General features: G+C 34.0%; 1 protein-coding gene across 1 annotated transcript in view; it reads right to left on the bottom strand.

The window, feature by feature from the left end:
• The window catches only part of LOC126884928 (BAI1-associated protein 3), a 368259-nt gene that overhangs the window by 123386 nt on the left and 217792 nt on the right, over window positions 1–27081 (bottom strand). The window contains exons 7-8 of the mRNA XM_050651279.1: window positions 18247–18448; window positions 4209–4485 (exon numbers count right to left, since the gene is read on the bottom strand). Coding sequence (XP_050507236.1) covers window positions 4209–4485; window positions 18247–18448 — 479 coding nt within the window. The remainder of the gene's footprint in view (window positions 1–4208; window positions 4486–18246; window positions 18449–27081) is intronic.

Below are 27081 nucleotides of genomic sequence, written 5' to 3'. Positions count from 1 at the left end.
TGACCTCTCTTCTCTTTGTTGATTGAAAGTAGGCCAAGAGCAGAAGCTGTGACAAGGCTGGTGAGGTTAGGATCTGGCCGCGTTGAGTACAGGTGAAGCTTGCTTTCGGTCGATAAATGGAAGCGGTTGTTCGTCAGAACTGTCATACTTTCCAATGTCCCTTTGGTCTTCCCCTTGCGTGTTGCTTTCATCCCCTGTTTTGAAAAAGTAGCCCCCCGTTTTGAAAAATAAAGTCCACCCCCAGTCTTGAGAAATGAAATGCCCCCAGTTTTGAAAAGTAAGTCTATCCCCAGTTTTGAAAAGTAAAGCCCAACCCCCCTGTCTTGAAAAATGAAGTCTATCCCCTGTTTCGAAAAGTGAAGTGTAGCCCTGTTTTGAAAATGAAGTCTTTCCCCAGCTTGTGATTTGAAAATGAGAGAGTTGTCTAGTGAACGTTCATGAAAGGTTCTTATGTCCTGGATTGGACTGTTGATTGAAAACGTAATGATGTAGTGTTCTCTATATCATATGTTGCGTTCATTTCCCTTAGTCTTGTTTAAAAAGTTTGATATCCTGTTTGAACCCAGTATACTAGTCTTTTTGGTCTTTTGTTGTTGTCACACATACCCCCTCCCCCTTGTTAGTCTTGTTTTGATTTTAGCCCTTGTTGTTGTCATATACCCCTTTGTCTAGCCCTGTCTTGTTTGAATGAGTTGTTGAAGTAAGTTGTTGGTGAGATTTTGTCTCACTGAGGTGTTTAGACTGGATTGTCTAAATCCTCGTTTTGCAGAACCGTTGCCGAAATGTCCCGTGAAACTCGCTAGGTGTTAGCAGAGTTTGGGCAGATGTTTATCTGTCAAACATCAACTTTTTAGTTTTTGTGAACCGCTCGCGGTTAGGCAACGAGGTGACAAGGCTGTGTCTGCCCTGGTATGTCACTTGTGTTACTGCTGTGGATGTCAGCGAGGTCCACACAGGGCACAAGTTTAATTTCTTTCCCAAGGCACAGAAACTCTTGTCACCTACAGTTCTTTGTAGAGTCAAGAAACATTTAAGTCTACTCGACTTTAAAGAGTCTGGCGATTGATGGCACGCTAGCCCAATCCCTAACGACTTTTTTGTTTTGTTTAATCCCCACTAGCCATTATCTAAATATTTTGATATTGTTGTCCTGTCACACCTAAGATGTCCATGTTGGATTTTTTTCTGTTTGTTATCGAAAACTGGATAATCTTATCCAGGTTTCTCTTTTGCGCGGAGGCTTTGTAACGTTTGAAAAAACTCCAACATTAATTTAATATCCCAATTCCCAAAAAGAATGTCTATTTTTTTAATTTATTTTGTGAAGTTCAATATCATTATAAGATCCCAAGCCGACCCTGTATACAGCCATGAAGTATTGCAGCAACATTTCAATGTGTTACAAGATTCCTGTTTATTTGAGACGCAAAAACAGAATTTGTAAGAAGTGTTGACAAAAGTACAGTTCTAATGCGTAGATGAACTTTCTAGAACAAATCTTGAACTGAAAGTTGAGTTCTTGTCAACTAAGCATCCCTAAGGATCAAAATCGCTCGGTACTTCCGTCGTATTTTCCCCGATCTGTGGCTTCAGACCGAAGCGCAGATCAGTCCGGTTTGATTTCTTCAAGCGTGAAGATCGCTTGCCGACTCACCCCAAAAGGGCGTGGTGCCTTTTGTTACCCGCCGGTAAAGGGTATAGTATGTCGTTCTGGAAGATCTAGTGTGAGGGCACGATGTTTTTTTTTACCCCGTAGTGAAGTTGGGTGCTCTTACACTGTGTTTGAGTTGTGACGCAGTACTATACGCCGGCGTGGTATGAAGTCCCTGTATCTTGTCCAAGTTCCTGTTTAAATGAAGTCTTCCGAGTCCCGATTGATGTCCTGATGTAGACATTTTGAGTTCCAGTCCCGTGATGTTTATCCAGTTGATTGCCCCGAAATAAAAAGGAAGCCATGAAGCCCACCTCAGGTCGATGACCCTGCTTGTTTGTAGATGAACCCCCTTTCCGTGTAGTTTGTGACGTGTGATAAAGGATTTTGTTTAAATATGGTATGATATATTTTTTTAAATTTTGCAAGGATCCCAAATGGATAAATATTTTTGTTGGTAAAGAGTTTTGAAAAATAATAGTTGTTTGTGCTTTCATGATGCAACTTGTAAATTAAAATGACAGTGACTTTGACCTTTGACAGCTGCGTCAAAATTTTGTTTTGACATACACTGTCCAACAAGTTCTTTTGTCATTCTTTTGTTATGTTAAATTGAAGATTTTTTTTTGTAATGTAAAAGATTTGTAGATATTTTGTCCTGTAAAATCATTTCCTGTTAAAAGTTTTTTTGTTTGTTAAAAAAAAAAACACCGTAAAGTTTTAAATAAATGTTTGTGAAAGTGTATCTATCATCTCATTTCTGTAGCCTTTGGAAAAATTTTAACAGAAAACTAATGCAACTGTATGAAAGTTTTAGTTCAGAAGAAAAGAAAGAATATGGCATAGAAGCCAATAATAAGGAAAGATGTTGTCCCAATGTAACCCCAAAGAGGAATCAATGATGATTGTCCCCCCGATTGGTACCCGTAAGTAAGAAAGTATCCAGTAAGTACCCATAGGTGAAATAGAGGATTTATTTCAAACGGCGTCCCTTTTTGTTAAATAGTAGAAAGATCCTCTAGTCAGAGTAAGTACCCTTATGTATTTAGTTATGGTAGTGTAGTCATCTTAACACCCCTTCACCCTCCCTAACGAATCTACGACCTAGCTCCCGCACAACAAATGAGCTGCCGTCCCGCAACGAGGCTTTATGTGTCTGCTTCTTCTTCTTTAGCCCCATTCTTACCCCCCAGTATCTCTATAGATAGTCTTTCCTTGTTCCCATATGAGCAGACATGTAAAACGCTTCACTGGGACCAAAAATAGTTCGATTGAATCTAACTTACCTTAGTACAAATATGCACGGAAAAAAAGTTACAGCCCTTTGAAGTTACAAAATGAAAATCGATTTTTTCCAATATATCGAAAACTATTAGATATTTTTTATTGAAAATGGACATGTGGTATTCTTATGGCAGTAGTATTTTAAGAAAAAATTATAATGAAATTTGGACACCCCATAAAAATTTTATGGAGGTTTGGTTCCTTTAAACCCCCCAAACTTTTGTGTACGTTCCAATTTAATTATTATTGTAGAGCCATTAGTTAAACACAAGTTTTTAAAAACTTTTTTTGTCTCTTAGTACTTTTTTCAAAAGTCAGTTTTTATCGAGATATTTGAATATTTGTCAAATCCACCACATATTTGTATATGGTAAAGTACGGTTATGGAGACTTGGTAATAATATGAAAATTTATTTATGATTTACATTTTTAAGTATATTTTGAACCATATTAAAAAAGAAGCCACATCTCGATAAAAGATGCTTTATCAAAAAAATACAAAGAGGCAAAAAAGTTTTAAAAACACTGTGTTTAACTAATGGTACCGCAGTAATAGTTTAATTGGAACGTACACAAACATTTGGGGGGTTTAAAGGAACAAAACCCTCATAAAATTTTTATGTAACAAACATATTAAAAAAGAAGCCGCAACTCGATAAAAACTGCCTTATCGAAAAAATACTAAGAGGCAAAAAAGTTTTAAAAATATTGAATTTAACTAATGGCACCACAATAATAATTTATTTGGAACGGACACAAAAGTTTGGGGGGGGGGGGTTTAAGGGAACAAAACCCCCATAAAATTTTTATGGGGTGCACAAATTTCACTATAATTTTTCTTTAAGATGTTCTTTCCATAAGAATGCTACATGTCCATTTTCAACAAAAAACCTCTAATAGTTTTCGATATATTCAAAAAAATCGATTTTAATTTTGTAACTTCAAAGGGCTGTAACTTCTTTTGTGTGCATATTTGTACTAAGGTAAGTTAGGTTCATTCGAACTATTTTTGGTCCCAGAATATTTGGTTTAATTTATGACCTGTATTTTTGTTACACCCTGTATAATGGGAAACAAAGAAGTAAAAATACTCTGCTACACAGACGATGCAATATTGATAGCCCAAGATAAAGATAGTTTGCAAAGATTAGTCCACACTATCGTTCTGTGATGTAGTCCGTTTTAAGGATTTTTTATAAATATACCTTTAACAAAGGATTTTAGTAACTTTTAATCTAAGTAAATAACTTAAGGATGATTACTAGAGTCCTACCTTGTACAGCATGCTGATGTAAAATAGTCAAAGCCAATCCTGGTAAATCTCCACCCCAAAGCCACGATTCTCTACCCCAGTTTTTTAGTTCGTAGTTTATAAAAACGACGGTCAAGTTTTCGTGCTGCGTAACTTCTGTCCAATTGTCATCTTCGTTTGAGCCGCGTGGTTCTCTGGTGGAGAGCCACAGTTTTAACTTGATACGGCCCTGGACGGAACTGCGTTGGGAGCGGGCCTCCAGTCTGAACCAACCTTCCAAGCCAGTTGAAGGGATATCCTGAAACAATGGGGAATGTTTCGTACAATTTGAAGATGATCAGTAAAATGATGAATTTATTAACGTATTTAACATTCAGAATAGAACGTACTAAAGAACAATAAAGAATTTTGAAGCAGTAGATATTACAAAAATCTTTTAAAGATCTTTTAATAACACCCAAGAGATTAAGGGCTCTGTTACACATGTCATTTATATGAGTATCAAACCTTATAGATCCATCAAAATGGCAGGGGAGCCCAAGCGGGGATTTTTGCAGTTACTCGAGCGCGTCAGATTATCACATGGGAGAAACTTTGTACCCTGTAAATGTACCTCTACCATATATTGGCTCATACAGGGTAGTTCGTTAAGGGTGGTCCGAAAAAAAAATCTATCCTTAGAAAAACTCGAAATCGTCAGATTAAGATAAGGTAAGTTAAGTACATGCAAAAGAGTGTATATTTCAAAAATCTGACGATTTGAGCGGGGCGTAAGGAAATGGGTGAGTCACAAAGTTTCACAAAAAAAGCGAATATATATCGAAATGAACGTCAAATCGAAAAACTAAAAAATACGTGTTCAATATTTTTCAAAAAATCTATCGAATGATACCAAACACGACACCCCACGAAGAGGGGTGAGGGGTAAATTTAAAATTTTAAATATGAACCCCGCGATATCAGATCGAAAAGCTGCAAAATACACGTATTCAATACATATTTTTGAAAAATCTATCGAATGGCACCAAACTGGTAGGGGTTACTTTAAAATCTTAAATAGGAGCCCCCGATTTTTATTGCAGATTTGGATTCTTTACGTAAAAATAAGCAACTTTTAGACAGATGGATCTATAATCGGAAAAACGATTGTTGGCAATGGAAAATTCAATTAAAAAATGGAAAGCCCCCACTTTATGGAAAACTTAACTTTTTTTGGTTTTAAGACCTACTCTTCACAACCCAATAGGTCCCCATAACGCTCGAGTAACTACAAATTTAACATACTTTCCTCCCCTACTAAAAATAACCTCCGTCTTTTACGGATGTAACATGACTAAGCACGTTATTATTTAATTTGTGATCATAGCTTGAGGAGATTTTTTGTTAACATAATTGTTGGGTGAGATTGTTTAATACATTTTTATTTTCTGCATTGTTTGCCATGTTTTCCTGACATTTCTTTTTCACTGCGTCAGTTCTCGAATTTCTTTGGATAATTTTAACCTTTGTTTTTTTTAATTTCGGTATTGTTCCATGCTGCTTATTGTATATTTATGGGTAGTTTCTCTGCTGCTTCATCAAGTTGTTCATTAGTTTTGATTGGTACATTTAAGTCAACTCTCTCACTTAACTCAAAACTATTCCAATCCGTTCTTTTATTGATTATGGAAGAGTTATTTTCTATCCCATGCTCACTGATTGTTATTAGTATTAGAAAGTGATCAGAATAATTATTGATATTATCAGCTTCTTTTATTTTCATAAAATTTGTGTTGTTAAACTTTTCTTGTAATAAAAAAGACCTCTTATAAAGAATTTATATTTGCTTCATTCCCAAGTGATTTAATATAATATATTATTCGCTGTATTTAAATATCACAAGACCAGGTATTGAATAATACGATTCCATATATATTTTTTATTCAAAAGCATCTTTTCATCTTTTACGAAAAAGTAAACACAAAGCCCACAAAATTATGTATGCACACCTTTACCTTTATTTTAAATCAAATTTGGAGCACGACCTGTTTGGTTCTGTTAAAAATGCCATTCGTGCATTTTACATTGTTTCTGACCTACGTAATATAAAACCTATCCTCTTCAGTCCCGTGTAAGCTCTTCTAAATATTTAATACATGTCAAGGATAGAGATAAAAGTCCCCTTGGAGAGATGTACCTAAACTGTTTATCGACTGAGAGTAAAATACTAACGCCGGAGTACTAAAAACTAACGACATACAGAAAGAGAGAGACGATAATGATTGCTCTGTTGTGAGCTTTTCGAACAGAGAACTCCAACCTCCAACGAGTATGTCTAGAATATTTGTTAAGGTAAAAGATAAAAAGCAAGAGAAAAATTCATAAATAAACCATGTATATGTATAAAATAACGTTTTTTTTTATTTGTGACAAAACTATAGAATTATGGTTAGTCCAGGCTATATGCTCGCCCCCGTTAGGTAAATTATTCCGATTTGTTTTTTTTTGCCCAAACTTACTAAAAAAGAGGTCCTTATAACAAATCCATAGGTTGCCAGGAGATACCGCGGTCGGAAAATTGTTTGAACATTTTTTTTAAATACAGTGGAACTTCGATAAGTCGGATTAATCGGGACCGCGGTCGATCCGACTTATCGAAAATCCGGGTTAGCCGGAGAATATGGTAAAAATTAATAAAATACATATAAATAATAAACAAATTACACATTACAATTGCCAAACATGAAATACATACAGGTTGATTGATTAGTGCGGTAAAGCTCAATAGATCAGCTATAGTAATAGATAGCAATAAAAGTTAATAACAAAAATTGTAGCCAACTTTGAGCTCCACATTAGAAAATTAGTTAGAATGTTACAGGGTGTTCGATAATACAGTGTCAGACCAAACTTATGTTTTTTAAATGGAACACCCTATATTTTATTTTATATTCGAAATCCTGTTAACTTCTCCATCACAAAAATATAAAGGTTTGTGATGTTATACAGAGTATTTACAAAGTTATAACCAATTTTGTATGAAAATCGTAACAAGTTCAAATCCCTGTATAAATAAAAATAGGCACAACAGCAATGGTTTATACATGCCATATTTTTTATTTATTGTCAAAATTTTCAAGAATTATTGACATTGCAAATTTTCTTTATATCAAATACAGGGTGAGTCAAAACGCAAGTACATTATTTTCTCAGTAATGTTAAATGGAACACCCTGCATTTTATATCATTATTAAAAAGTAACATTACCGTACTTTAAATTTTATATAATATTCCCTATGTCCAAATTTATTAGTTTTCGAGATATTTTCATTTTTCAGAGCAAATTATTTTAGGTGTCTAAATTTATCTAAATTTTAAGTAAGCCATGACTGAATTGACAATTGACGATTACTGATTATCAATCCGGTAATCAATGTAACAATGTAGCAAATAAAGAAATAAAAATAATTTATTAGTAATACATTTTACAAAAAAAAAACACAGCCACCACATGCAACATTTTTGAAACAATTAAAAACTGCTTTTTTATGTAAATGTAACAAACAAAGAAAGAAAATTAGTAATAAATTTTACAAAAAAACACGAAAACACAAAATACAACATTTTGTGAAGACAATTAAACACTACTTTTGTATGTAAATATAACAATGTAACAAATAAAGAACGAAAAAGAATTTATCGGTAATACATTTTGCAAAAAAAACATGTTTGAAAAAATAGGAAGATACTTTTAATAAAATATTTTTAATATTTAATTACATAAGGTGTTCAAAATTACCTCCTGACACATTTATGCACGCCTAAAAACGATCATTGAATGAGCTACTTACTCTATGAAGCATTTGTAAATTAACACATCGAAATACACTTTGTATTCTATTTCTCGTCTCACCCCTTGTTGTTGGAGGTATTTTATAAACTTCATGATTAACGTAACCCCAAAAAAATCAGTCCAGTTTATTAAATTCTGGTGATTTGGGTGGCCACGCTACTGATCCATTGAAAAATGAAAATATCTCGAAAACTAATAAATTTAGACATAGGGAATGTTATCTAAAAATTAAAGTACGGTACTGGTACTTTTCAATAGTGACATGAAATACAGGGTGTTCTATTTAAAATTACTGAGAAAATAATGTACTTGCGTTTTGACTCACCCTGTATTTGATATAAAGAAAATTAGCAATATCAATCATTCTTGAAAATTTTGACAATACGAAAAAAATATGGCATTAATAAACCATTGTTGTTTTCTTTATTTTTATTTATACAGGCAGTTGAACTTGTTACGATTTTCATATAAAACTCATTATAAATTCAAAAAAACCTTTTTTTTTACTTCGGACTAATTTTTTTCAGGTTCTTTAGGTCATTATGAGCAAAAAAGGTCTAGTGTGATTTTTTTTAAATGGATTGTAGTCGAGTTATACGCGATTTAAAATTTGAAAAACGCGAATATGGCCATTTTCAAGGCTTAATAACTCAGTTAAAAATTATTATTATGAAAGTCAGAAAGTGACTAAATCAAAGTTTAAAGTCCTCCCTACAAGGTCCTGAAGAAATTTTTGTCATTATTTGATTACTAAGCGGTTACTTTTAATTATTAACAATGAGCGCCAAGCGCGTATTAGTTGGCCGTCAATTGCGAGTGCGAGTGAGATGCACGATGCACCATTCCGGCCGTCCAATGGTCATCCAAACACGACCCAGTAAAGGACCTGAGGAGTCAGATCAACAAAGCATCTGCATTGTCCTGATGTCTGCGGGAGATAGTCTGGTCACATCCGTATCGGTTCAAGACCCCCCGGAAGACCACCTAAAAGATGGAGGGATAGTTGGCAATCTACCTCCCAGGAAATTAACCAGAGGCAACTTCAGAATTAAACAGATCAAAAGATCTCCAAGAAGTAAAAGAAGAAGACTTTGGCAAATGTATTATATGCAAAACTTTGACATGTGTTTTAATTCGTAGAACAAATGTAACATTTGTTTTAAAATACAGAGTTCAGTTCTGTACACATAGCATCTCATGACTGTTGATTTAAATTAATTAGAGAAGCAGCAATTCAAGAGTTTAGAATTTCCCATTGAGTTTCCTATGTCCCGTTTGATGATTTACCAATCGGTATATATTTGGCTGTTTACCTTTGTAGGTACTATTTGGATATTTGTAACTGTGCAGATTAATGGAGCATACAATATTGATCAAAATTTACAATATTTTCTGTAACTTTGTTATAAAATCTCTGGATTATCTATAAATTGTGTCTTTTCATGCATTTTTAACTTCAGAAAAAATATTTTATTTATTTTAATCTGTGCAATAAACATAAAAAACAACATCCGCTTTTTTAAATTGAATTTTAAGATATGCAAAGAGAGAAAATATAAAATTATTACAGCCGGTATGACGACGTACATTATAAAGAAGAGGGTAAAAGAAAATGGCGAAAAAAATTAAGTGCGTGACGTAGAAAAGTTTAGGTGTTGTGAATAACGTACTTCAAATTTTACATTCAAATTTAAGAGACGCTTCTGAGTTTGAGAATTTTTTTACTGTACGTAGAAGCGAAGAACCGTGTTTATGGTATATTATGTATATGTGCATATATCTTCACATGTGAGTATGTATCACGGGAAAGGAATCGGTAGGTATACGAGGAGAGTTTGATAGTTATGTGATGTAAATAATTGCCTAGACAAGAGACTAAATATAGATCACTTGATAGATGTTAAAATGGTCGATAGGTAAAAAAGTGTTGCCAACTTGCAGTTCTATACCTCTTAGCGAACTCGCACACCAAAGCAATATCCTATATCGCATATGACATACATTGCGAAAAGATACTGAGTGTCACATCTGGTTTTCTGTGAACGAAATTCCAGCGAAAACCAGATGTGACACTTAGTGCGTATCTTTTCGCATTGTATGCCATATGCGATGTAGGTATGCAACCCGCTTAAAAACACCCATTATATGAACAGACAATGAAATCATACCGAAATTTAAAATGTTACTCTACAGTTAAGTCACCAACTCTGTTTATTTGCCTATATATTTTGTGCGTTACTTGAACTTCGGACAAAAAGCGAGACAATGGGTGCTCAATATATTTAACATCTGTCGCTCTACCTACCAGATTCCAAAACTGTGGCGTAAATCAAAAGTAGTAGCCATTATGAAACTTGGGAAAGACCCTGAACTACCGAGTAGCTACGGTCCGATATCTCTGCTATGTCACTTGTATAAATTGTATGAACGCCTCATTTTAAATCGCATCCAGGAAAAATTAGATGCAAAACTAATCCCACAACAAGCAGGCTTCAGGCCAGGTAAACCATGCACAGGCCAAGTGCTGAACCTAACAGAGTACATAGAGGAGGAATTTGAGAAAAGATAGTGAGAGTAGCCTTGATAGACCTCACAGCGGCCTATAATACCATAAACCACAGAACCTTGCTAACTAATGTCTATAACACTTCTTGACTATGACCTGGTAAATATCATTAGATCACTGTTATGTAACAGACGCTTCTACGTTGTGCTAAATGGAAAGAAGAGCAGATGGAGAACCCAAAAACATGGCTTTCCTCGAGGAAGCGTTCTAGTGCCGTCCCTATTTAACATCTACACCAACGACCAACCAATGCACCCCCAGACTGAGAGTTTTGTTAACGCTAACGACCTTGATACCGCCGTAAAGAGGAAAACACTCACACAAGCAGAGTCGACAATGAAAGAGGCTTTAAACATGATGTCAATTTACTAAAAACGAAACTCATTGAAGCCAAACCCTACTATACTCCGTCTACCGAATAAGTATGTGCATTCCATCTCAACAGCCGTCTGGCGCAAGTAGAACTGAATGTTTCTTGAAAGGGATAACGCTTGGAACATACTGATAGGCCCAAATATCTTAGAGTGATACTAGACCGGTCACTAACATTAATTACATTGTCAGAGCACAAGACAAAAGGTTTCTACGAGAAACAACCTTCTCCGGAAACTTGTAGGGAGCAAGTGAGGTGCAAACCCCCAGGTCTTAAAGTCAACAGCTGAGGCCTTATGTTTCTCAACAGGGGAATATCCTGGTCCCGTCTGGGGTAGACCTAGACACGCCCAAATAGTCACCACAGCGTTAAATGAACATGTAGAATAACTACCGGTTGTATGAAATTTACCCCTCTAGCTCTACTGTACCGGGCAGCTGGATTCGCATCACCAGACGACCGTAGATGCGTCTCATAATATGTGAAGAAGTTCAGCCAAACTTTCGATGACAGGCACCAATTATAGGGGTTTAACGAACCCCCAAGAACCAGCCGACTTAAATCAAGGAAAAGGTTTATGAGAAATGTCAGCGTCGAACCACCCGAACTGTTCCCCCTACATCCAGAACGACCTAATGGAATAAACCTGAACTAGAAAACCTGGCGGACACTTAACCGCATACGCACAGGTGTTGCCCCTGTAAAACAGAACTTCATTAAATGGGGCATCAAGACAGATAACGACGCACTTTGTGAATGTGGGGAAATACGGAACGTGGAGCACCTGACAGTATTCAGACTTTGTCCATCGCAGTGCACCCTCAATGATTTATGGCTCGCAAATACAAAGGGTATAGACGAAGCCCGATATGTCTGAACTAAGTGCGAATACGTAAGTGCGTTAATTGAAATGTAAACTTTCGTTTGTGGGCCCCCTGTCTCACTTTAAATGTTCTAACTGGAAGTAATTCCATTAGGAATAGCTAAATAATTGAAAGTCTGTTAATGCAAGATAACGGCATTTAATATATTTTGAGCATTTGATAAAATATACAAGATAATTATAAATGAAATTTTCATTGTAAGGCAACTGATGGAAAAATACAGGAATAAAGAGACCAACGCTTATATGGTATTCATTGATCTTGAGAAAGCATATGATAGAGTTCCTCGAGAGATTCTGTGGTGGGCACTCAATAAGAAAGGAGTCCCTGATGAATATGTAAAGATTGTGAGGGATATGTATGAGGGAGTAACGACTAGTGTTAGGACAGGTGTGGGAGAGACTGATAAATTTCAGGTGAAAGTAGGATTGCACCAAGGCTCGGTGCTTAGTCCTTATTTGTTCTCATTAGATTTGGACCAGACAACAGCGAAACTACAGGGTAGCATTCCATGGTGCCTAATGTATGCTGATGATGTGTTAATAGGAAATAGTGAAAGAGACTCAGAACAAAAACTGGAACAGTGGAGACAAGCTCTGGAGGAAAAAGGTTTAAAACTTAGTAGAACAAAAACAGAGTACCTATTTGGAATGTTCATGTAAAGATGGAGTTACTACAAATAAAATGGTATGTTTGGATGGTGAAATGATTGTGAAAAGCAATAGTTTTAAGTACCTAAGATCGGTATTACACAGTAATGGAGAAATAGATGGAGATGCATGCAGTAGAATTAGGGCTGGATGGATGAAGTGGAAAGAAGCGAGTGGTGTGTTGTGTGACAGAAAAATTCCAATGAAGCTAAAGGGAAAATTCTATAAAACAGCCATAAGACCGGCTATGATGTACGTAACTGAATGTTGGGCAGTGAAAAAGAAAGAGGAACAACGAATGCATGTGGCCGAAATGAGAATGCTTAGATGGATGAGTGGAGTGACAAAGAAGGATAAAATTAGAAATGAGTATATTAGGGGAAGTCTAGGTGTGGCACCAATTGATGCCAAAATGAGAGAGCATAGGTTAAGATGGTTTGGTCATGTTCAACGTCGAGACGTTAATCACCCAATACGAAGAATAGCTGAAGTGCAGATTCCTGGAAGGAGTAGAAGAGGAAGACCAAAGAAGACCTGGAAGGAGACGATAAGGCAGGACATGTTGGTAAAGGGGATTAACATTGATATGACCCAAGATAGAATTGTGTGGAGAAATGCAATTAGGGAAGCCGACCCCGCATATGGATAAGGCAAAGAGAATGATGATGATACAAGATAATTATAAAATATACAATGTAAAATATTTGTTAATATTACTCAGCCGATAAAAGCATTATAAAATTTAAAGCGAATTGGATATTTCAATATAAACATTACTGGATAATAATTAAAACAGCACGAAGTTGAAAACAATGAGGAGATATGCCAAAACATAAAGCAATTTGGAAAGTCTGGAAAAGAACTAGATACTTCAAAAACTTAGCTAGAGGTGTTGTGTTACATTTTTCTGCCAGAATTGTAGTTTTATCAAGGACGTTTATGTAGAATAAAAGAACAATGAATATGGTTGGAACAATTTTTTATAAAAGATGTTTTCAAGTTATTAAAGTATATCAGAAATGAAGAAATTCGGAATAAAATCCGACTCGAAGGACCATGAAAAAGATCAGCACAGTTAAAACTTCTAGCTGAGCCTTGAATCGTTGCTGGAGCCGTTCGGACTGCTGTAGTAGCGAAACAACAATTTACAATGATACAAGTTTATTTAACACTCTGACCCGGGAAAAATAAAAACTTATGTTAACAGTTACAACGTATAAAAGCTAATCATCTAATTGAAGTTACATCTTGGCTGTATCGAGTGATTCGAATGAATGAATATGAATGTACGCTTTTCTTAGTGGCAATATAGGTATTTCTGGGTCAAGCCCCACCCGCGTTGTTACATACCTATATATTACATATTACCAAATATCAAAGGATTTATTAATCGTCAGCATTTCTGTGCAATCTTCAAAATATTGTTCATGATTTGTTCGGCGATAATAAGGCAATTGTTATACAATAACATTTTAACTAAAATTAGGCTATACACAGAGCGTTTAATAGATTGTTTAATTCTCGGATATGAATTTATGAATATTTGAGATTAAACACACGGCGTTAGTAGACAGGATAAAATCGAAACTGTCCTGGTACAGCTGCTGAGAAGAATACTACACGAAATATTACCGAACCAAATACATAATTGGGTCTCACAAAGAAGAAGAAGGAAAGGCTGTGTCCTTCATGCTTTATTGAGTTATTTATTTCTAGGTCTTATGCGGTATTTCCAGTGACCATGTATTGCATTTTATCATAATTAATTTCCAAAACCAGCTTCCAAATTCTTTTTCCAACTTTTTTATCATGCCGTCTTAGTGTGGTTCTATTTTTATCCTTTCCTCCATTTGTATTGGTTCTATCTTTACCCTTTCATGGGTACTCTGTCTGAAGTTCCTTAATATTTTTCATGCCTTCCACGCCTTTGAGCTTCCCATCTAGTTATTTACATATTTACATCTTTTTGGTAAGATTGGTTTTTTCTGCTCTTTATTTCTTTTTTTGTTTCATAAGTTGTATTTACTTCTGGATTCTTGATATTTTGTAGTCAGCGACTTTTGGTAAGCTTTCTTTTTTCTTTTATTTGGTTGTCTATTTTGTTATTCGCCAATATGGTTTTGTCATCTAGTCATTTTCCCTCCCAATGGTTTTTTTTTCTCCTAGGTTTATTGTATTCCTTGTAGGGTAAGTGTGGTAAATAACAAAACCAGTAGATTATTTAATATACTAAGAAAAGCAGGTCAAATGTCACACAATAAAAAATCTTCTTGTATTTGTTTAGCAAATGGCGAAATATTTATTGAAAAAAAAATCTTTTTCAAAAGTTTCACGTATCCTTGTTCGATTATATAGTGCGCCATTCATAGAATTTACACCTCATATTAAATTATTTATTTCCACAATTTTTCCCGCACTAAAACCTATCACCTGTCCCATAAAAATTGAGGTCATAACCTTATGTCCTCCCATTGACATTTCTCTGTTGGTTTTTTATCATAAAACCATCGACATCGTGTCGTTGTCGTTGTCTTATATATCTATCCGGCCTCGGCCTAGCAGAGCGAGTCTCGGTTTTGGTGGTGAACTATAACGTGATTTATTAGAACTTATGTTCGTCTGTTCACTCGCCGAGATTGAAGTCGAGACAGCGATTTTGTGGGATAGCACTACATATCCCATTCAGCACCGGGAAAATAGAGGAGGGATTTGCGATTTGATTGCGACGATACGATAGAAATAGCTTCACGACTCAGAAGGAAAAATGTTTCAATATTAAAATTGGAAAAAAATTTTCGCGAATAAGAGAAAAGTTAAAATTTAAACAAATATTTAAAAGACGTGCTCAGCATTTGGATTTTAAAAGCTTTGAGGTATAATTTCGATGCAATTTTAACCTGTGATTAAATATTATTTACCACCATTATTAATAATTTTTTATATATACCTTCTGTGTCAAAGGCCTTTTCATAATCTATAAAACAGGCATACACCTCTCTAGATCCCACTCCATTGCCAAATCCTCACTGTGTTACTCATGCTAGGGTCTAATATTTTTTTAAATACTACAGTAGTGTATAACTCTTATAAAAAATTATTCGTATATTGCTCATTTAACTTATTATTCTGTGACCTTTGCATTTTTCGCATTATTTAGCGTTGTTTTTCTTATTGACTGCAATGGAAGAAGAAATCAGCCAATCATCCGGTATTTCTCCAATTTCATAGACTGTATTAAAAAGTTCTATATTCTATTCTATAGGATATGGTCCACAAGAACGCCAAGGAATATTCTTGAAAACAATACCCAATATCATCAAAAATAAATGTCTGGCTAGACCCAATATTATTGGACCAATATCTTCTTCTTCTTGATGTGACTATCCGTGACGAATGTTGGCGATCATCATGGCAATATTCACTTTATCTGCAGCAACGCGGAAAAGCTGCAAAGATGTTGTGTTGAACCAGGTTCTGAGGTTCTTTAACCAGTATGTTCTTCTTCTTCCTGGACCTCGCTTTCCAAATATTTTTCCTTGCAGGATGGCTTGTAGGAGGGCATATCTGGATTCATTTCGCATAATGTGTCCAAAGTATTCCAACTTTCGAGATTTGATGATGATTAGTACTTCTCGATTCTTCCCCATTCTTCTAAGAACCTCCTCATTTGTGACCCAATCAGTCCATGGGATTTTAAGAATTCTACGATATAGCAACATCTCAAATCCTTCCAATTTTTGGCACATATCCTCGTTCAAGGTCCATGATTCAACACCATAAAAAAAGTACAGAAGACAGACCAATATACAGAACGGTTATTAAGCCTAGAGTATGCATCAGAGAAAATGTACATGCATCAGAGACATGAACATTAAATAAAAAGCGAAAAGAAATGGTGCAGATATGGGAATGAAAAGTACTATGGAAAATATTTGGAGGAAAATGGAGAACAACGTTTGGATCACAAAGACAAATGAAGATCTGAGAGAGTTAGCAGAGAGTTAGAGATCTATAGAGAGAAGCTTGTTATGCATTATTGCGTATTTTAAGATTATTTGTCCATAACTGAATACATTTCATTGACTTAATTGTTTTTTAAACAATAAATCACAAAATAAAAATAGTGACAATTCAAATATTATTAACATCTATTAACTGCATTGTGACTGAATCAGTTTGATATTAACAATATTACCTATTACTGTTATAAAAATTCGGCACTGCGTGTGGCCTGTTTTAATTTGTAGAACAATTTTAAGCAGGAATTCAACAGTTTAGAATTTCTCATTGAGTTTTCTATGGCCTGTTTGTGACGATTCAGATTTAATTCATATCGATGGTTAAATACCAAAAACCTCTTAAGTGAAAATCTACAAGTTTTCAGGAGAGCGAAAAAACTTAGTACATGTTTTTTCTTTCTCAGTATTTATATAATTATGACTTTGAAAAAACATGCCAAAACATACTTTTTAACAGAAAATAAAGAAGAGAAAGGAAAACATGTACTAAGCAAGGAAGTTCGTTCGCTCTCCTGAAAAGTTGTGGATTTTGACTTATGAGGTTTCGGTATTTAACTGTCGATATGTAATATGAATTTTATATATTGCTGACCACGTAATTACAAGAGAAGAAAAGAGTGAACTCAGTATTATTGACCCTGGAAGCTCACACTTGGGTGTGAGATACCCATCGTGACACTTAGTTGCATGTAGCTTGCGCAGCTGCATTTTAATGGTAATGCTGCTTTATGTAAATTCAGTCTCTAGTCTGCCAAGGACGGGTGTGTAGTTGCGGTCTCATTTGAGCAATATTTCCAATCACGAAAATTTATTGAATACAGGCTAGGGTATGTAGCACCCACATGTGAGGTTTGCAAGCAAGTGTGTGTTCAAGTTAATGACCTAACAACACAACATCCCACAAATTTAGTAACGCAAACTAGGTGATATTTCTGCAAAGGCAAAGATGGAAAGGCAAAGAGTGCATGCTTGGCTTGCTATAAAGTATAATGCATGGAGCATAGAGCCACACTGCCTTATGAATGTAGTCACTAAAATGAGGGAAACTGAAATACCTGGCTAAGAATGAATATGAGTTCTATAATCAAAAGATGTCATATTTTAGTTAGAAAGACCATTTGCTGTTAAAATAAATTAAAACATGATGAATTATGTTTCCGGTTTTTAGAAAATGTTTGTTAATTATTTTTAGGTATTTTTAATATTTTTTTCCTTTGTGTTACTACAATTAAGAGAGAAAAAATAAAATGACTGATTTAATTATTCTTATGTATTCAATAGTGATTAGAGAGTCTCTGGAAATCATAAAATATTTACTTTTTTATATTTCTTCACAAAAAATCATTGGGTATCTGATACCCATGTGTGCGGTTTATTTAATAAAAAATAGGTGTGATCTTCCAGGGCTAAGAAATGTTCTACAATGATTTGCATAACAACAAAGAGGATATGTTCATCTACATCTACATGGTTATAAATATACATCAACCAAATCATCAACATCAGAACAACCAGTTCATCTACATGGCTATAAATCGAAGAATCATATAAGGGAAGACTTATATAAACAGAATATGTATATAATGAACCTTAAAAAATACACAGTTACATTAAAACATCTCTATTACCATTACATCATTGATTTTATTCATGAAACTTATAGGAAACATAAAAACAACAAAAGATCTATGGTAGAAAACATGCTAAGTAAAATTGGGTTCAAAGTGTAACTCACCTGTATTGGAATCGTTACACATCCTAGAAAATCGTCCTGAGAACTTTGTCTTGCTGATTGGCATACTTGTTTGAAGAATCTACCTAGGCCTCTTACTCCTCGTACCTCATTCAACTTGCTGACAGCTTCCAGTACTGAACTTTCGTCATCATGATCCCATATATCCAAATGTATCGAGTCTGTTGATATGTCATCAATATCACTGTAACAAATAGATACAATAGATACTATTTCTATGATTAAAAAAACTGATGTAGTATTAGACAAATTAAAATATTACCTATCCTATAAAGGAAAAACCTCATTTAGGCTGTATTAGCTAACTCAGATCAGGAACTACATGATGACAAAAAGCAGGGGTGACTACAGTCTCAAAAAAAAAAGATTCAAGAATAAATACTGCAATGGTTTGGTCATATGAGACGTAGAAATGAAAATTCGTTAGGACAACGACAAAGGATATAGATGTTAGAAGTTATGAGAAAGAGAGGTAGAGGAAAATGGAGCATAAGATAGAAGGACTTAAGAGAAAGACTTGGATGGAAAAGGTATGATGGCCAGAAATCACAGATGAAGAAGAGTAAGGAACTGAACTGAACCCCTGAAAAGGAAAAAAGTCAGGAAGAAGAAGAAGGCATTATTAGCTAACTCTGACGATTCTTTTAGTTTGTTTTAGACTTCTGAAATGTTATGTATTCCCAGTTTTGTTATAAGGAATGAAGGCCTAACATTTATGAGAAAAGTAGAGGCCTTTAAAATGTGGGCTTACAGGTATTGAAGCATATATTATGTGTACATTACGTATATCCTGGCCTGAGTATGTGATCAACAAAGGTACTATGCTGGATAGGTAAAGAGAGAGAGGTAGGAATAACTATAAAGAAAAGAAAGTTGGAACACTTGGGTCACATTATGAGGCACAATAAATATAGACCACTATAGCTGATCATCCAAGGGAAAATTGACAGCAGAAGGGGTCCAGGGAGGAGGAGACATTCGTGGCTCCAAAACTTCCAGCAATGGTTTGGATTATCATCTGCCGAACTATTCAGTCTGCCATAAACAAAGTCAGAATAGCCATGTTAATTGCCAACGCTCGGAACGGATAAGGCACATGAAGAAGTGTTCATGGAATACTACTACTGGTAGGTACTTACTTGGTCTTATATACTTGGATATGTATAAATTAACTTTGTGTCAGTGCTTCCTTTCTATTATTAAGAGTCTTATATTCGTTGCATCTATTTTCAACACCTGTAGCTATCTCGCCAATTGAGATTTTAATAATAATGCTAGGAAATAATTAAAAAACTTGACATCAGCCGACAGTAAAAACTGTTGATTTATGTATGAAGTATGAACTGAAGAAACTTTAATGCCGTTTCGAATTGGTAACTATTTAATGTAAAATGCAGCGAGCAACCTGCACTTTAGTAAAAAACTTTTAACAGAACTTTTTGTTGAAAACTAAAACTGAGTAAAAACCAGTAAAAACTAAAACAGTAAAAAATCAAATTTTAGTTTTAAAGTAGTGACAGTTGAGTTAAGTATAGTCTAGTATAGGCAACCCATTATACAGCACTTCGTATGTTACTTTGCCTATAAGTTAATGGAATAATAGGGAGTTTTTGTTGCTACGTAACGTACGCATCTCCGTATACGTAAAGCCACTAACGTGTCGTAGAGGATGAACGTTAAAATAGGTAGTTTTTGTGACTGCCTTAACGTAACGTAAAGCAAATCGTAAAGTAATTTTTAAATTCCGTTGACATTAAAAAAATAAAACAATGTTCACACAATATACAATTAATATACAAATGTAAAAAAAGATAAATGAATGATGAAATTGTATGGTTTTTATTGCTTCTATTTAAATATAAAAATATTATTTTTCCTTAGGTTAAAATTTTTTTATTTTTGTTTATACCTACTTTTTAGTTGTAAATTATTGTACCTACATCAGAATTCCAGTATAATGTAAATAGTTTGTTCATATTTATTTGAAAATTTTACAGAAATTAGGTCATTTATTTATCAAGTTATTAATTGTGGTGATCACAGTATTTCTTAAATTAATACAAGATTTGTTTGTTTTGCTTTATTAATAGACAACTTGAAAACAATAAAATTTTAAATCTATTATGAAGTTCCAATTTCCAATTACAAACACAGAATAATTTTACTCAATTAGACACCAATAACCAATATAACCTTAAATATTTATAAACGGGTAGTACGCTGATGAAATGTTCATTTGGTAGCCATTGGTAGGTAATCGCCAATCGGGCAAGATCCTCGTGTGCATTCGGTGACTTTCGTCTCGATAGGGATGCGTCTGAACGTACGTATCAGAGCGCTACTTTAGGTAATACGCATCGAGATACGGGAGTTCAACCATTAATGCGCAAGCGTATGTGTCAAAAAGATGGGTTACGTTTACGTATTTGTGTGCACAAAAACTCCCTAATAACAGAAAAAATTATTTTAAAACTTAAATGCCACAGTACTAGAATATATACTATATACTCTCCTAGAAGAAGTTTTTGAATGGAACAGATGGTCACGTTTATTTGTTCCTTGAAAATACCGTAGTCGTTGTCAGGCCACATATGCACCTACTCGGTAGCAACACAAAATTATATGCTGAAACGTTACAGGGCAGTACCCTTCTATTAACGGCTATATTCTTTGGTGGTACTACAGTACAAAATATGAATTTCACAGTAGTAAAATACCACTAAAATAAATAATCTACATTCCTCTTCTGCAGCTGATTGTTTAGACTAATTGTTTTCGATGTTGCAAAAATAATTCTCATAAAATCTTATATAAACTTAAACTTATACCTACAAACCTTTTCTAAAAATTTAAACTATTCCTTCTCACAAAGATAACAACGTTGATTGATTAAAATAAGATTAAAATTAATTAAAATTGAAAATTAATAAGAAGAGAAATGAGAAGTCCCAAATCTAAACAATAAATCTGAAAAATCCCTTGGAATCACTTTCTGGTAATATCCTTAATGTCTGCCTTTTACAATTTATAAAGCAAGGAGACGACGAATAAATGAGACGAAAGTGATTATACAATATGCAGTCACATTCCTTCTATTCGTCTAGGAAAAATTCCAACGAAAGTTGATTCCGTATACTCAAAATATGAGTAAAATGAAAAATTAAAGACAGCTTTTGTTTCATTTCAGTTCAGAGATGGTCCTTCATCCCCACACGTCCGTTCCGGTCTCTCCAGACCTCTTCAGCGAGGCTACATAAACACCTCTGAATCGAAACGAAACCAATCGAAACAAACGAGAGAGTCAGAGAAATCTTGGAGCTTACACATAGGTAGATACTATTGTTGACGACATCAGGACGAAACAATTCAGTTGGTACGGACACGTAAGGAGAATGCCGGGGAATAGAATACCAAGACTGATTCTCGAATGGCAACCAATAGGTAGGCACAGACCAGGAAGGCCTAGAAGAAGTTGGAGAGAGGGAGTCGTTGGAGAAATCAGGGACAGAGAATTGGAGGACGATCCATGGAATGACAGAATGAGGTGGAGATTGAAAATCGGAAGACGTCGAAGAACGTTGTGAACCGATATTATAATATACGCATAGGGATAGTATAACATCTCTGAACTGAAATCAAATATAAGCTGTTTTTAATTTTTCATTTTACTCATATATTTTGAGTATACGGAATCAACTTTTGTTGGAATTTTTCCTAGAAGAATAGAAGGAATTTAACTGCATATTGTAGAGTCCATTTCGTCTCTTTTATTCGTCGTCTCCTTGCCTTATAAATTGTAAAGAAGCAGATATTGAGGATGTTACCTGAAAGAGGTTCCAAGAGAATGTTCAGATTTACTGTTTAGATCTGAGACTTCTCATTTCTCTTTAAGAGATGTCGCTACTGCTACAGCGTCCGATACGCAGAATTATTTTTGAAATAATTCGTTTCGTTTCGATTCAGAGGTGTTCATGTAGCCCTACTGAAGAGGTCTGGAGAGACCAAAACGTACGTATGGAGATGGTGGATCATCTCTGAACTGAAATGAAACATTGTCCAAAAGTCGAAGCTTTTCACCTCGCAATTTTTACAGAATGGATCGATTTTCTTGAAAATTTGAGAATAAGTGGTGGATAGTCCAAGGATCAAAATCTATATGATGCCAAAAGACGCTTTTACCGTGGTGGTGGTTGCCACCCCATCTCGGGGGTGGAAATTTTTATTATATTTTGACCGCAAAAATTGATAAAAACATTCATTCTAAGCTAAAAATGTTCTATACATTTTTTTTGATAAAATTAATAGTTTTCGATTTATTCGCTATCGAAAGTATTAGTCTTATATCGAAAAAATCAATGTTTTTAGATAATACTCATTTACGATCAAGGGCGGATCCAGGGAGGGGGCCATGGGGGCCATGGCCCCTCCGAGAATTTAGAAAAATAAAAGTTTTTAGTTTGAACTACATATATATTATGTACAAAACAGGGGATAAATATGTCTTCTGGACCTGGGCTAGAATTGAACAAAACCAATAACAGAAGCTACAAGAATGACATAAAATATGATGTTTTGTAAATCAAAATGTTGATAATTTTACAAAGTACCAATTGTTAGAACGACCTTGGCAACCATCAAAGCCGTAATCATTTTCATGTTCTGTACAGACAAAGAATAAAAAAAATGAAGCGTTACTTGGGTCATCAGCACTTAGAACAAAGGAGTTGGTTAGTACTTTTGCACATTCAAAAGGGATTGTTTGCAGTATCAAAAGTGTTTGCAAAAGTATTGCATTTTATTTTTCTAATAAAAATTATGGTCACAATAAAGGGATGAAAATGACAGCCCAAAGCCTTGTCACGAAACCTTTAACATCTTTCGCCAAACTCATGGGCAAAGACGGAGCCATACAAACCCATGAAAAAACATCATAATACAAGGAGGGCCTGGATTTTCTATAAAGTGATCGTACTCGCAAAAGTCAGTCATTACACAGATAGACCCTCAGAGGTCTAAATAGATACAAAAAAATAGAGAAAGGCAATACCAATAGTAGAGTCTATATAGTTTTCTTAGGTCGACAAAATATTTCTCTAAGAGGCCATCGTGATGTTGGCCTTCTGCTTCTGGACGAAGATGCTGGATCTAGCAATAAGGGTAATTGTTTGTTAAGGTTTAAAATCGCATCAGGAGATAAGGCTTTTAAACAACACCTATCTACAGCATCTTCCCGAGTAATATATGTACATTAGCAGCCTAGTCAAAATCAATTGATAACATGCTGTGGTGAAGAAAGAGGGAAAGAACGTCTGACAGGAGAAGCATTGGGAAAAGTAGTATTAAACTTGTTGAAAGAACTGCACTTGGATCCGAAGAAATGTGTAGAAATTGGTACTGGCTTTAATAATACTTTAATAAGGATAATTTTTGAATGCCTTTACGGCACTCAAAAGTGTATGAAAATTGCCTAAAACTCACCATTGTAACCTTAATTTTTGAAAATTATGTCCAGACCCCCTGATATTCTTCCCCAAAAAAGTTCATGGCCCCTCCCGAAAATGGGTCCTGGATCCGCCCTTGTTTACGATTCACTCAATTTTTGCCGTAAAATTTTTTTTTTCAAACCAGGTTGTTGGGAATTAAATAACCTAAAATTTCATATTTAAACATTTTTTCGTATCTCTGATGTCAATCTTTCTACTCTGAAGAAAAGACCATTTTCTGCAAACTACAAAAATTTGTTATTTGCTTTTAAACTCCATTTTTTTAAAAACTAATCATTCTAATCCAGTCAAAGTTCTAAAATTATTAATAATATATAAATAAAGAAGAATGACTTAGGCCAATGACTAAAAACACCACCGACTTACATTATTATGCTTCCAATTCAGTAGCGTACTGATAGATCCGCTGGCCCTGGTTCCAGTTGGGATGCGGGCCCCCCGCCCAATAAAAACCCACGTTGTATATTAAAAGTTTTTAAAAAACATTAAATATAAATCATCATTTATTTATAAAAACTCAAGCTAATTTAAAACAGTAAATTAATATTAATCCTATCGTTTTTCATACTGACATAATGAATCACTTTACTTTAGCCGTTTTTATAAATAATGAAAATCAAAAATTTTCCACATCTAAATCTCCAATCTTAATTAAAAACCTTAATATCGAAAAACTAAAACAGCTTTTAAAAAATAAATATTAGAATGCAAATTACATCAACAAAATATGTATATTCTCAAATTGCATATATTTATATTGCATATACTTATAAATAAGTTAAATAATTATATATTTACAAACCTCTAGGGAGATAAAACGCTTAAATAAAAAAATAGCAAAAATAAAACCTTGGATAACTGTGGGGTTTATTTATAAATCAAACGACGAGATTTTCTTAAAAAAATTAATAAAGCCACTTTCACCAACACTTAAATGGATAGGCGCAAATTTGGGCTCCAATGCATTTTAAAGGCATTCATTTTTTTCGAATCCTGAGAAAACTAATAAGTATTTTTTAAAAATTTAAACGTAGAATGAAAGATTACGTTATTACCGAGGGCCGCAATCCCTGAAAACTTTTATGTTTATTTTAACAAGTTACAGGGGTGAAAAAAAAGAAAATTTGGTGAGATTTTTTATTACAAATATCTCATTCAAAAGAAAATTTTTATTTATTCTAAGGGACTTTCGGTCCTCGGTAATAAACGGGACTTCGGTCCTCAGTATTTCATTCTGCGTTTAAATTTTTCAAAAACATTTATTACTTTTTTCAGGATTCGAAATAAATGGACACCATGTCTGTGGTGATATTTTCCAAATCGAACATTCGCTATCTTTGTCATACAATGCACTACGTTAAACAGAATGTGGTGACAAGATAGTTACAAACAAGGTTACTAAATATTTGACACTGATACGGCTTTAGGAATATTTTGAGTTGTTTATTAAACAATAATAATAGTGTATTTGATACATAATTGATTTAAGACGTGAAATTAATAAAAAGTTATTTATTGTTTATTATTTATGGAAGATCTAATCAGAGAATACACCAGGATATATTCTGTGATCCAAGTATTTTGTTGTCAAAGATGTTCAAAATTTATCTAAGCGTTTTAGTAACAATATATTATTAAAAAAAATTGCTTTTACACTTTTCTCGATTATTAGTTTTTATTGTATAGTATATAAATTATTGTAACCACTGAATACAAAGTTAGCGAAAAAATTATGATATTGATTAACTAAATTAATAATTTAAGCGGTAATACAAGGGATACAAGTAACGGTTATCCAAGAACATTCAATAGCCATCTCTAAGTTAATCATGACAATGTCATTGTCAACCAATGTTTACGTCTCCATACCAGCGAGAATTTTACTACACGTAATTTTCTGTGTAAAGAAAGAAAAAGTAGGGATATTCCTAAAATATTTGCGCTTACGCTCTTAATGTTGATTACAAAAACTATAGAAATAAACTTAATAGTTTGTTCAAAAATTAGACAAAAACGACTTATATCAAAATAAAATCCATGAAGCTGATGCAAACACAAAAAAATTTGAAATGTTATAAATAATATCTCCAGTCGGAAGCAAACGTCTAAAACATTGAACATTATATCAATGATCAAAGTAAAGTTTAAATAAATACTGGTATTATAATTTTACTATCAAGGTATTCAAATCTAAAGTGGTTACCGTATAACGTCGGTCGTGAGTTTATTGTCTTGGGATTATTTTTATAACACTCCGTATAACTTGCAATGACTGTGTCAATTTACAAATTTTTCCAACTTTCTAGTTTACAACTAATCCATGAAATGTGCTGATATAAATCTAGGTTTTTGAGTTATAAGGTACAGGCGGTAATTCTTTACATGAGTTGGAACGAGGGCTTCAGTTTTAGCAGGTAGCTGGTAAGACAAGTACAGAACCTTACAAAAGTTTTCCCTGTGTCTATTAATAAATTTTGTTTTTAAATTTTTTGATAAATAGGTAGGTATTCTTCGTTTTTATTTATAAGTACCTACACAAAAATAAAAATATGTTAAGAAGTTACATTTCCTATTGTGTAGGTACTTGTAAAGTGCAAAATGTCCCCATCAAATTAGAAAAAAAAGCAAGGCCCCTGCGGGGCCCGGGCCCTGGTTCCGCAGAACCCGCGGAATCCGCAGAACCATGCTAAGTACGCCACTGTTCCAATTGGATTTTTCCTTTTTTTTTAAATATATTGATTTTTTAACCGTAACTTTTTTGTTTGTTATCTTAGAAAGTTTGATAAAAAAATTAAGGCCAATGACTAAAAACATCGCCGACTTACATTATTATGCTTCCAATTGGATTTTTCCTATTTGTTTTTCAAAAAAATATATTGATTTTTTTAACCGTATCTTTTTTATTTGTTATCTTAGAAAGTTTGATAAAAAAATTTTGTAGGTTTTTACAAGATCTATAAGTTTATTAATAGTAAATATTTTTAAAATCAGTCGCAAAAAGAGGTGACTTTGAAAGGGATGGTAAAGGTAGTTTTTGCATGTTATTACAAGTTTGAATTGTCAATAGCTCACTCTATTTTTGGCGTAGAAAAATTTTTTGCAAACTAGGTTCTTGGGAATTAAATAAGATAGAATTCCATTTTTAAACATTTTTTTATATCTCTGATAATAATCTTGCTATTCTGACGAAAAGGCCATTTTTTTCCAAACTACAAAAATTCGTTATTCGCTTTTTTTAAAACTAATAATTCTAAGCTGGTCAAACTTCTACAACCTATTAATAATACATAAATAAAGAAGACCAAATAAGGTC

This window comes from Diabrotica virgifera, chromosome 5 (assembly GCF_917563875.1).
Source record: "Diabrotica virgifera virgifera chromosome 5, PGI_DIABVI_V3a".
In the NCBI taxonomy this organism is placed as follows: Eukaryota; Metazoa; Arthropoda; class Insecta; order Coleoptera; family Chrysomelidae; genus Diabrotica; species Diabrotica virgifera.
Note: the sequence above shows the minus strand (reverse complement) of the source record. Positions and strands in the feature narration are given on the sequence as shown.